The sequence below is a fragment of the Anastrepha ludens genome, chromosome 2, assembly GCF_028408465.1.
Source record: "Anastrepha ludens isolate Willacy chromosome 2, idAnaLude1.1, whole genome shotgun sequence".
NCBI classification, from domain to species: Eukaryota; Metazoa; Arthropoda; class Insecta; order Diptera; family Tephritidae; genus Anastrepha; species Anastrepha ludens.
The window spans coordinates 25,187,092-25,200,172 of record NC_071498.1 but is presented as its reverse complement, the minus strand read 5'-3'; the positions used below and the strand labels follow the sequence as shown (position 1 = coordinate 25,200,172).

Sequence of the window (13,081 nt, the reverse complement as noted above, 5' to 3'; positions counted from 1 at the left end):
AGAGCGAGATTGCGGGAAAAATGAAAACGAAATATCACTGACGGCCCACACCACCAAACACCACCTGCAAATGCACCGTCGCCACCAACGCCCACGGCAACGATAACGCCAACAACACCAAAGGCACATATAGGAAACCGTTGGATGGTTACGGTGCAGTGCATTGGTGCTGGTTGGATGGTTTTTGATTGGTTTTTGGTGTTGCAGTGGAATTGTAAGTTCCCTACAAATTGTTGTTGCACATTTTTCACAGGTCGCTGCAGAGCAAAGAGCGGTACAAACATGCTGCTGCTTGTTGTTGTTGCTGCTGTTGCTGTTGGTCCAACGTTGTTGCTGCTGGCAGGCTATGTGGATGAGGGCAGTTGTGGTTGGCAGTGCTGCGTGGATGCGGGCCACAGCACGAAATCGAAAGAAGAAATTCTCGTAGAAGTGGTTTTCTTCTACACGTCTCTATTTAACAAACTTTTTTAGACTATTAGCGACAGCAACGAATGCGCAACAGTGTTTGTTTGAGTTGTTGGAGCTGGATTGTTGCTATTGCTAATGTCGCTTCATCCGTGATCATCGAATTATCCATTGAGTGGCGTTGTTGTGGTTTCTGGCATTGTTGTTGTTGTTCATTATCGTCATTTTCAAACCGCTTTCACTTTTAATTTCTACTTCTTCGTAATCAACACTTCAAATCGCCTTCATTTTCGTTCATCTTCAATATTATCATCATCTTCATTTTCATTTTAAACTCCAATTTCATATATTTGGCAGCGTGTTGTTTGATTGATTGATTGTTTCATTAATTGCTCATTGATTGTTGTATTGGTTGAGGATCGTGATCTACATTTTTTTTTGCTTGTCTTTTCTTTTTTCAACTTTTACTCATCTACTTGGTCATAGACACAAGGCGATTTGCTGCATATATCTAATATTTAAATGTATTTAAATCGACACACATATCCCTCCCTAGAAGGGCGCACCATAGCTGCCACTTGGTCTCGATGGTGCACCATACGAGCCAGATGGAGCGCTTGGGTAGCCGCCAAAGTTACCACCTGCTTGCGTGCTCTGCTGTGCGAATTGCGCCACCTGAATGGCTTGACGCACACCCTCTAAATCAATGCCGACCACACGGCCGCCACCGCCACCACCGGGTGCACCATAAGACGATGATGGTGGACCATAAGAGCCGGATGGTGGGCCGTACGAACCAGATGGGTAACCACCCCCGCCGCCACCGCCACCACCGCCCGAGCTGGCTTTGCTCTCCTCGTTCAGCAGAATTTGGCGTACTTGTTCCAATAGTTGAGGATCAACATTTTGGCCCTCGGATGTCTGGAAGCCACCGCTGACAGCTTGATAGCCACCGCCGCCACCACCACCGAATGAGCCACCACCAAAGCTACCGCCAAATGAGCCACCGCCGAACGAACCACCGCCACCGCCGCCTCTGGGATAATTATATCCTGATGGTGGTTCCGCAACGACCAGTGCTGCCAATGCAAACACCAAGAACTGCAAGTAAAATGAGTAGAAGAAACGCGATTAATCCTCGGTAAGAAGTTTATTGGGGCGCGTAACGTAGTTGTCGATGGATTTTGCGAAAATATCCTTTTTAATGCACTTTGTCTCATTTCGAAACAATTTAATTTTTCACTTTTGCTGCACTTGTGTTTTTGCTGTTAATACTTACCACGGAGAAGGAGTTCATAGTTGTGAGTTTTGTGTGGGGGAGAGAAGTAAAACTTAAATTAAAAAATTAAATTTAGTTGTTTGCTTGTAGGGAACCAACGACTGAATGCTTTGCAGTTGCCCAGTGCGGCCTCTTTATACTCACTCCACAAAGCCACTGCAATGCTTGTGACACGAGCACACACTTCGTTGCTGTTGTTGTAGTGGCAGTCTGACTCCGTGCTGAGCGCATGCGTTGGAGACAAGCAGCGAGCGAAGCTACGAAGAGCAGTCAGACAAAACAACGATCAACTGATGAAATCGGCGTTCAACCAAAGCGTGTGACCCCACAAACACAGACACAAACAAACGAACAATCTTCAAAAGTCCGCGCAACAAGTAACAAGTAACAACCAGCCAAATGTGATGCTCGACCTGTAATCATTTTTCGGCTTTTTTCGCCGCTTTGGGAGCTTATGCTACACCGACAACCGACCGCTCAACTCAGCGGCGACAACTCGATTATTAAGGCAATGATTATATTTTTCAGAATTATCATGAACGCCTTCATCGACGTCACTGAAGTGGAGTAGTTTAGTTCTCCACAGCTTTTGTGTTGATTTTTTTGTAAATTAGATCTCACAAAAAAAATTAAAAAAAAAAAAAATCAACCTGGAGATAGCGCTCTTAACAATCTTGTTCCCCTTCTGATGGGCTTGCAATCTACACTTGCAACCAACGCAACATTTTTTTTCTTTTGATTTTTGATGATTATCATTAACTGTTGCTGGGGCAGCTTTTATGTTCGCTGATTGTTGAAAATTTAACTGCAGTGTGTGGGTGTTATTGGAAAGTGAATGAAGATATTTTTGGGCCCTTGATAGTTTTCGACCGATGCAGCCATACAATTTTCCTACTCTTACAAGGTTTGTATCTACGTATGCACATACATACATACATACATTTTTGGACTCACATTTTCTCGCATCTGCTTGCACTTTAATTAAAGTTTTTCTCATATTTTTATGCTGGTTTAGGGTGTGAAAAATCGCACATCTACAAACCTGAAGTATTTCACACAAAAAGCAAAGAAAACACAGAAGTTTTACACACACACTGACATGCATATGTAAAATCAATAAGGAAATCATTGTGCAAGAGAACTGGTTTTTCATTTTGGGAAAGTTTTTGCGGTGCCTGTGATGAGAAGAGGCACATCTGGAAAATTAATAATAATTGATTACTGTGAACTTAGACATAACGGCATGACACAGCCCACAGATAATTGCTGCCTTATATATAAGATTACATATATATGAGGACGATCCTTACATCATAATTCGAAGAGAATTATCTGAAACAGAAAAATCAAAATGGATTTGTTAAAGGAGTTGTTTTTTGAGCTCTCCCTGGAATACTTTTTTTTCGACTTTTAAGTTTTTCGTTGCACTTGCAACAGCAATTTAAATAATGTATTTTGGGTTAATGATGGAAAAGAAAATAAAAAAGATACAATTCTTTGCAAACAAAAAAATGTAAGCAAACCTCTTTTGTAGAGGTCAGCTGAACACCTGATTCTGTCAAATACAGGGAGACCAGAGCAGTGAAATGCTTACCTTCTGCATTCTCTTAACCGAGAACGTGCAGTTGGAAATTGGAGTAGGTGGTGTTGTCACATCAAATCCAATTTTGGTTCGTAAAGAAGCATCTTTCAGAAGAACGCAACATAATTTCCTAATTGATTTCCCAAATATTTTTGTTGTACCGTTCGCAAATTTCTTTCGCTAATTCAACGCTCTTTGGGTTTTTTGGAAAGTGTTATAGGAACTCTTCAATATCAGTTGGAGCAAGCCACCATTCTTCTTCTTCTTGATTAACGCGATAGCCGCCTATGTGATTTTGGCCCAGTTTCTAGTGCTAACCGGTGCTATTTGGAAACATCAAGTGAAGCCAACTCATTCTCCACCTCGTCTTTTCAATACAGATGAGGTGTTCCTCTTTCTCTGCTCCCACCAGCTGGCACTGCAACGGATCGTTTTCAGAGCCGCAGTGCTTGTATCCATTCGGATGAAATGAGCCATCCAATGGAGCCGTTGGATCTTTTTTCGCGGCACTAGGTTTATGTTGCCGTAAAGCTCATCTAGCTTATTGTTACATCGCCTACAATACCCAGAATCGCCAACATGCAAAGGTCCAAAAATCTTCCGCAGAATCTTTCTCTCAAACACTCCAACGGAAGTCTTCTCGGAAATTGTCAACGTCCAGGCTTCTGCGTCATACGATAGAACCGGCTTGATGAAGTCTCTCATAAAGTATTAGTTTTGTTCGTCGAGGGAGGACGTTACTACGCATTCGCCTACTTAGTCCAAAGTAGCATTTGTTGGCAAGAGAGTTTCTCCTTTGCATTTCAAGGCCGGCATTGTTTTCGGTGTTAATGCAAGTTCTTAGATAAACGAAGTCTCAACGGTGAAATTATAACCGTCAGCAGTGACGTGGGTGCCGATAAGCCAGTTCTTCTTCTTCTTCTTAATTGGCGCTATAACCGCTTACGCGATTTTGGCCGAGTTTAACAAAGCGCACCAGTCGTTTCTTTCTCGTGCTAACCGGCGCTAGTTGGACACACGAAGTGAAGCCAAGTCCTTCTCCACCTAATCTTTCCAACGCAGAGGAGGCCTTCCTCTTCCTCTGCTACCACCAGCTGGTACCGCATCGAATACTTTCAAGGCCGGAGCGTTTGTATCCATTCGGACGACATGACCCAGCCAACGTAGCCGCTGGATCTTTATTCGCTGCGCTATGTCTATGTCGTCGTAAAGCTCATACAGCTCATCGTTCCATCGTCTGCGATATTCGCCGTTGCCAACGTGCAAAGGTCCAAAAATCTTACGCAGAATCTTTCTCTCGAACACTCCAAGCGTCGCTTCATCGGATGTTGTCATCGTCCAAGCTTCTGCGCCATACGTTAGGACGGGCATGATGAGAGTCTTGTAGAGTGTTAGTTTTGTTCGTCGAGAGAGGACGATAAGCCAGTTCGCCGAGTGTATAATATATTTGATAATGGAGGTATTTCGTCAAACCCTCGTTCACCACCAGACCATAGCTACCATTAGTTTACTTAATTTCAGTACGGCCGTACATTATGGATAATTTTTCTAATAAAAGGATAGTGAAAAAGCTTACAACACGGCTGGGCCAGCCTGCCACACACCAGTACTAACTCCTCTCAAAGTTAGTTCACACGCAGTCATTAGTCATAAACCTTCCGTCAAAACTGCTTAAGAGGCTTAAGACAAGAAGATAAATTTATGATTTTCAGGCCGAATAAGACAACTTTATACTACTCTCCCTTGCTTTAAAGTAAGCTAAATCGCTAATGGAACATTTCTTTTAGCTCGCCGAAGATGGGGAAAAGTGGTCCATCAATAAGACTTTTTAGCCACCTTGAGTGCGTGGAGAGAATTGCATTTGATCTGCTACTTTTAAGCTGTGTACTGGTTCGCGAGGTAACGTTTTGGTGCTTAGCTCAGCATTTTATTTTAGTCAGTGATCCCCAAATACTGCAGTTTCCTATCATAGATTCCCAAGCTTTAAATAGATATGCATGTATTTTGTGGGCTTTAGGTTAGGTTGAAGCGCTTGTCCAGTATGGGACACACTCGGGCTTATAGCCATTTGTGCTGCCGCGTGGGGAATTTGTCCTTATCTCTCTTAAAACCAGCGTATACTTTTCAAAAATTTTAGAAGATGCCTCACTTCCGCAGTACTGAGATCTTCCAGCTCATTAAAAAATTGCCTGCCTAAAAAGGTAAACTCACAACTAGCTAGAGCAGGATGTGCCACTGGAGGTGCGAGATCGTCTCTCCCTCTTCCTTATCTAGACAGTTATAACGCAAACCAGTGTGCTAAGACTATTATGTGGGCTTTGGTATGTATAAAATTTATACCATCTTAGTTACGTTGCAGACGCTTAGTGGACATACGCTTGAGGTAATAAACAGTTTCGGGACGTCGCTAATTGTATGTAGCCCAATTTCATTTTAAAAAGGAAGGTAACCTGATGAACTTTGAATTTATAAATCTGTTATCTTAAAACGATTAGTAACTTAATTTAATGTTAGTAGATCTCAGCACATGTTCTAAATCACGAGATGGAGAAATACGTGACCAAAGGAAGAGCAGTCATTTGCAAATACCCTACGGTTCGTACGGTTGGGCTACGTTGGCTCTCTAGTAAAATTGCCTAAATTTCATCAGGTAAATTATACCAACGATTAACGGTTACTCGCTTCAGGTGTACATAATTCAAATTCGCTTCCTTCGTAAGCTCACACTGTGTGCATTTCCAGGAAACCAATTGTTCGTGCAGCATTACACGCAGCTACAGCAAATCAACAAACAACCCAGCGACCCATTCAAAGGCCCAATAACTACGATTGGTTTGCCATCAAACAAATAAGATATGGAAAAGGTGATGCCGCTATTGACGTCGGCCCAGACAAGACGCTGGCGACAAGACGCTGGAACGTAATGTGATTGTACTACTTTTCAATTCAATTATCAACTTAAAGTTCCAACGACTCGAAATGGCAAATAAATATTACATAAGAATACAGGAAACAAGCGATGATACGACGAAACGATGCAATGCGACGCCAGCGAGACGCTACGGACATCGTTTGACAACATGGAAAAAAGTGCAACAGAGACGACAGAAATCACCTGCAGCAATGGTAATACTAGTTGCAGCAACAACTAATAATAGTTGCAACAGCAACTGGCATGGCGAGTATGCAACAACAGTGGAGTATGAAAGGTTTGTGCTTGTAATCGGCCGCATCGCCACACTGATGATTTTTACTGTTTCCTATGCCGCAAAGTCTCGTCTCGTCTTGCCGGGTTGCTGTAGCAATAACAATTCAGTGCCTGTTGCTAGCCGTGTCTGCTTGCTTGCCAACTGTTGCGCCGCGCTCTTACTTGCCGTCTGTTCAATTGTGACGTGCGACGGTACGTAAAAGTTGTTGGGCCACTTGAAAATATAGTAATGAACAGCTGACAGTCAGGTGGTGATGATGATACAGACGATGGCCTAAGTTGTGCTCCCTGTTTATGCATGAAGATGACAACAACATGGTAAATTTTTGCTACCTGACAGAGGAGTAAGAAAAAATTAAAAATTTAACTAAGAGTGGCTTTTATGGCAGCTCGTTTGCACAAGAAAGTGGTAAAGTTGCAAAAATTCAAAAATTCATAGAAAATCAGAAATGTTGCCAAAGCAAACGCAAGTGGGAGCACTAAAAAAATAGTAATTAAATAGTAAAATCTTTCATATCGTTTTGTTTTTATTATTTTTGGTAATTGAGGATCCATCTTGCGCAGCTTAATTTCCTTTAATTCTTAAAAATTGTTGTTTTTTCATTGTACATAAAATTGTGGCGGTGGAGTGAGCGGAAAACTTATGTAATATGCAAATATTTATATTCATAAAAAAATTCGAAATACTCTTAAATTATAAAGGACTTAAAATAACATGAAATACGAAGATTTATCCTAACCGATTTCATATTATTTTAGTCGAGAATTTAACTTTTGTAAAAGTCATCCCTATATTTTTGTGTATTAGTGAACAAATATTTATATTCTTCATTTATTTATTTATTTATTATTTAGTCCATGATTACAAGTTTCTTACAGACCAATTACAAGGAAAAGTATTGGTTTGGGAAAAAGTTCGCAGGGTTTTTACTGAAGGCTTTCATCTAAACAAAAAACAATAATTATATCAATAAGTTAATCAATTATTTATTCGCCATTGCTGTTTACAATCTCTTTCCACCTCTCGATCAGTTTGTTGTTGCCGTTCCGCCAAAAATCGCCTGGACTGGTGTCAAAGAAGTTGTTGAGGCAGTTTTTAATGACTTCTTTGGATGACTCTCGGATTTGGCGTGTCTAATGGAGTCACCCACTCCTTTCTTTGCTTCATATTGATATATAGGCACCATTTCTCATCTCCCGTGACGATTCTGTTTATGACCTCGGGTTGCTCGATGGCGGACGAGATGCTGAGAAGCAATTTGCGGGCGACTTTCTTTGTTTTTTGTTGAGTTCGTGAGGCACCCAGACAGTTCATTTTTCCGACAATTCACGACTGTTCACTTCAGTTCAGTTCTATCGAATGAATACTTACCGTTTGGCAAACAGCAAACAAATCCTTGTAAATTAAAAGAAAATATATAAAAACGCTATACTTTTATTCCCTAACCCAATATAATGACTACCGAACATAGAAAGGTAAAGAGCAACGAGGATTGCACTGTGGTATATTGAAATTATCAACCAATCAAACCAGCCAGCGGTAGGTTGAAATTTAAGCCCGATTCTAAGCTAAAAAACAGGTACCAATTCGACTATGATTAAAAAACAAATTTAACAAATATAGAACCGTCTTATTTTCAGTTATGATTATGCGCCAATATATATTCGAGGGCGGTTCAATAAGTACCCGTGTTTGATGACAGAGTGCGTTCCTGAGGGAAGTTGGTGTTAGAATTGGGTGCTGCCATCTATCAAACGAAGGCAGCCTGATTGATAGGTTAGTTTGGATTTCGCAGCTATTAGATTAAGACGTATTTCGTGATTTTCGCTAATATGGAAAAAGATCAGTATCGTTCGGTAATTTGCTTTTTGTTTTTGGAAGGGGAAAAAATGCGAGGGGATAAAAGCCAAGTTGGATGCGTCAATGAGGACGCTTTGCCATCCATAGTTAAAAATATATTATTAGTTCAACGTTGGCGAACATCCGTTTTTGATGAGGGGCGACCAGGACGCCCGGCAGACGTGGTTACCGAGGAAAAGTCCACGATACGATTCTCGCTAATCAACGATCGAATGTGCGCGAAGTAACAGGGGCCGTAGGCGTGTCGACCGGAACGGCAATTAATATTTTACATGATAAGTAGGCGATGAAAAAATTTTCGGTCCGATGGGTGCCGCGATTGCTCACGGTGGACAACAAGCTGATGCGGTTGTAAACTTCAAAGCAGTGTTTGGAGCTATTTAAGCGAGATCCGAAGCAATTTTTAGGTGGAGTTATAAGCGTTGATGAAACCTGGACTCATCATTATACACTAGAAATTAAGCAACAATCAAAACAATGGATTTCCCCCGGTGAATCTGCTCCAAAGAAGGCTTTAGACAGTTCTATTGGTAGGAAAGGTGATGGCGACGATTTTGTGGGATGCGAACGGCGTCATCCTTATGGATTTTTTAGAAAAGGACGATCGATCACTGGACAATACTACAGTGAGTTCTTGAACCGCTTTCACAAGAAAATTGAGGAGACACGGCCGCATTTGGCAAATAAGAAGGTGCTACGATAGCGCAACAACAGTATCATCCAGAGTTGTCGCCACCAAACTGCATGAATTGCGTTATAAATTGCTGCCGTACCCCCCGTATTCAACCGATCTGGCTCCCTGCGACTCTTTCTTGTTCCCTAACATGAAGAAATGGCTCGCGGGAAAACGGGGAAAAATTTAGTTCAATCAAGGAAGTCATCGTCGAGACAGAGGCATATTTTGGAGAATTGGACAAATCCTATTTTTTGGAGGGGTTAAAAAATGGTCGGAGCGTTGGGAGAAGTGTATCTTTCTAAAAGGTGACTATGTTGGAAAAAAAAATTGTTTAAGAAATGGTTTGCTCATTTCTAACACGTATATTTATTGAGTTTCCCTCATAAATAAATAAATATTTCCCTTTCCTTAGTTGAATAATGTTTTTCTAGTTAGTTACATAAATTGCCCAATTAGAGTTGTAATTACCTACCTAGGGTAAGAGAATCGTATTTAGTTGCATCTGCTGGTGCCACTGTCACTCTAAATCTAAATTAAGTATGAAATGTTTCTTCTTTAATATCATTTAAATTTTTAATTGTGCAGCCCGGGGCCATCTGCTGTGGTACCATAAAATTTGCACACAATACAACACATTTCGGCTCGCGTTGGCGGCATAATTACATTTCCAGTGCTGGCTTCAGTTCAGTTGAGGGTATTATGTCAAATTGACATGCTAACCACATTTCTCAAGCCAAGTCATCCAACTGTCAAGTGAATGCGAGGCACTAAGAAGAAGTGGCAGAAGTGCAAGGGCCATTAAGTAAAAGCCGCCTGCCGAACTGTCTTTTGTCATCTCTACAGCATGAAAAACAACAACAACAACAAAGAGCATACCGTAAACGATGCAAAACCCAAAGTAACAAAAGAAATTACATTTAGTAAAAAAAATCACAAATCTTATTGGTGGCAAGACGCCAGACCATAGTTGAGCGGCTGGCAAGTGACTCTGAAAGTCCATTCCATGCTTGAAATGTTGTATGCACAAAAAGCATTGGCGCTCATACTTTCGCAAAGCGTCCAACAAGCATTTGTACAAAAAAGAAATAATACGAACGCAATTGCATACAAAAAATCGTTTTAAGATTTATATTTCAGCTACTTTCGGCTTTCATTGCATCAATTTGAATTATAATTTTTTTGTCCCTCTAGTGAGCTTTTCTACAGTTACATTCTTCACAGTGGCATCTTCAGCACCATGACAACAACTTCAACTTAAACTTCAAATCTTGCGTTACAATTTCAACTTCATTATACCATACTTTGACAAGACAGCTGTCAGGCGCGCTGCGTTGCAGTGAAGCACTTAAAGGGCGAGGTCAACCTTCACGCTTTTTCCAAGTGTCTTTGACTACCAGTTTTCAAAATATTCGGCGAAATAATTGCTTATTTGGCTATAATTACTGTTGCTACAATTGCCGTCGCACCGTTGAAACAATTTTTTCACCAAATTTTTTGTTTGTTTTTGTGGTCAGTATCAGTTTATCATCTCTCTGGTTAAACTATACGAGTATGATGGGGATATTCACGCTTATAAACAATTTCGCTGAAATGCTATAATAATAATTTTGAATTAAGAATACACCCGGTTTTTTCGTTTATAGCTAATGTTTGAATTCATAATTCTCAAAATGTATTTAACCAAGTGGCCGCCGCAGCTGAATGATAGTCGCGTGACTATCATTCGGAAGAGCACAGACTCGAAACCTACTGTGTCCACGAAACACCAATTGATAAAAAAAAACAGTTTTCTAATGGCGGTCGCTCCTCGACAGACAACAGCAAACCTCTGAGGTATTTCTGCCATGAAAAAGTTCCTCATAAAAATCCATATATAATTGGAAAAATATCATAACGCGCAACAAAATAGGCAAAGGAGCTCGGCCAAACACCTAGTAAAGGGTGTAAGCGCCAAGTGAAAAGGACAACAGTTTTGTTAGACATTTTGTAGTAGCAAATTTAGATTTGTATGTACATATTTTAAATTTATCTTCTTCATGTGATAATTAAGTTTACAGTTACCATTCTATGGTTAAAATTTCAGAAGGTGTGGCCAAGATCAGACCGTTAACAGGCTTTCAGCGGATTTCAAAGAATCACCTGATTGGCTGACGACACAGGGATCATGCTGCTTCGATAATAAGATCCTCATTTCGTATGAGAGCGCGCCCAGGAACTCAAATTTCAATACTTGCAGCATTGCCAATCCCTGCCCTGATGAACAGCTTATAGTCGAAATGGCGGGCTGCCAAAAATAAAACAATGATAATTATGTTTTTTGGTGTGTGTCATTACAAACGAATGTTATAAAAAATTCACATTTTGGTAGTGCTATCTCGGAAAAAAGAAGAGCGATGACTGATTGAACAAGTTTTAGAATACGGGCAGAATTCTGCTGCCACGTATCTGGTGAAGGCCAAACCTGGTAATATATCATCTTTGATACCAGCCAGATCGCCTTCTTTGAGTGCCACTATAACCGGCCAATTAATTGGAGAAACGAACGACTTGACCTAAGTGAAGCTGTTGTGTTTTCATTGGCTAAACCATTCAGCCTTCGCATGCTCACGCAGTTCATCGTACCATACATGCACAAAATCCTTTTAATTTTCTTTAAATTTACCCGACCTCCGAAGAAATCTGAGTAGGGTTAATGTTTGCAATAAATTGAATTTGAAATAAATTTTTTATATTTATATTTCATATGTTTTTGTTTTTACATGACATTTGAAAGTTCTCTGGAGAAGAACGTAATAAAAAAATAATATATGTAAATACAAAATATTACGATGCATTCTTTTAGACGATTATATTACAATGACATCACATTTGACCCTTTGCTTCAACCAACCAGAATTTTTAGAAAATTTTATTTACATATTATTCTTGCCATTCTCTGTTATTCACGAAAAGCAAGAACATTAAATATAATTTTCCCAAACCAGAATGTGCGAATGCCTTAATTGTTGTTAATTGTTTTAGTGAAATGTAGTTATCTCCCCAACTTAGTATTGATTTTGAATTATCTTGAATATGAAAGTTGAATAAAAAAAAATTGAACTCCAAAGCAATCACAACGAAAATGCATATGTAACAATCAGCAAATGCAATAATCAAACAGCGTTAGTTGCGACATCATCAACGTTCAAACGTTCTACGTAATCGAACGAATTCATATCCGGCCAAGGACTGTCACTTCAGCAGCATCCCCTGTATATGTTTATGCTGCTACGACAACAACAACAACAACAACGTTATCAACAAAATGTCTAACTTCCGGCTTGCGTAACCTTGTTTTCATTAACCTCGACTTACGTACGATGCTGGCAAACTTAAAAAGAAAACCGAATTTAGAGAATTGTTCTACTTTAGGAATTTATGCTGACGAATCAGCCACTATTTGAAAGAGGAAACTCAATATTATTCGTGTTTTTAACAACAGTAAATAACGGTTTCTTGGGTGAAATAGTGGATCACATATGGATGAAATTGTGTGCTAACATTAAACGATGTAAATTAATCTACTATCTTAACATTGTAACAGGCGGTCGCCATAACCGGATGGTTGGTGCGTGGCTGTCATTGGGAAGTGCACAGGTTCGAGTTTCCGGTCACGAAAAACCAATGGATAGTGTTTTTTCTAATATCGGTCACTGTTCGACAGGCAATGGCAAGCCTATGAATGTATTTCTGTCATGGAAAAAGCTCCTCCGTGATTTCAAAACGTTCCCAGCGGTGCTCTTGAAGACTCACTTTTCACTCTACATTCGGAGCGCATCTTTCAGTGTTACTGTTGAGTCCCTTTTCACTCCTGCTGGAGCGCTCCGCATTTGGTTGGCTGGGTACTATCAAATTCACAAAGAGCCGAGAAGTGGTACCGGAATATGAAAAACCATACAATTTTAACTTTAAATGCTGCTGTATTTTATTTATTTCTTTATATGAAATATAATTATTATAAATAACCGACCGAAATCCTCCAGCGAGTCATTCAAAATTGGTGTTTACGAATGGTCGAGTTACGACGTAGT

General features: G+C 40.2%; 1 protein-coding gene across 1 annotated transcript; it reads right to left on the bottom strand.

Moving 5' to 3' along the window:
* LOC128856883 (keratin, type II cytoskeletal 1) lies at positions 1–1,800 on the bottom strand. Its single transcript, XM_054092306.1, has 2 exons — positions 1,685–1,800; positions 1–1,506 (listed from the first exon to the last, which is right to left on the bottom strand). Exons 1-2 carry the CDS (start codon positions 1,700–1,702, stop codon positions 958–960), a joined length of 567 nt encoding a protein of 188 aa, XP_053948281.1. The 5' UTR covers positions 1,703–1,800; the 3' UTR covers positions 1–957.
* Positions 1,801–13,081: the final 11,281 nt, after the last annotated feature.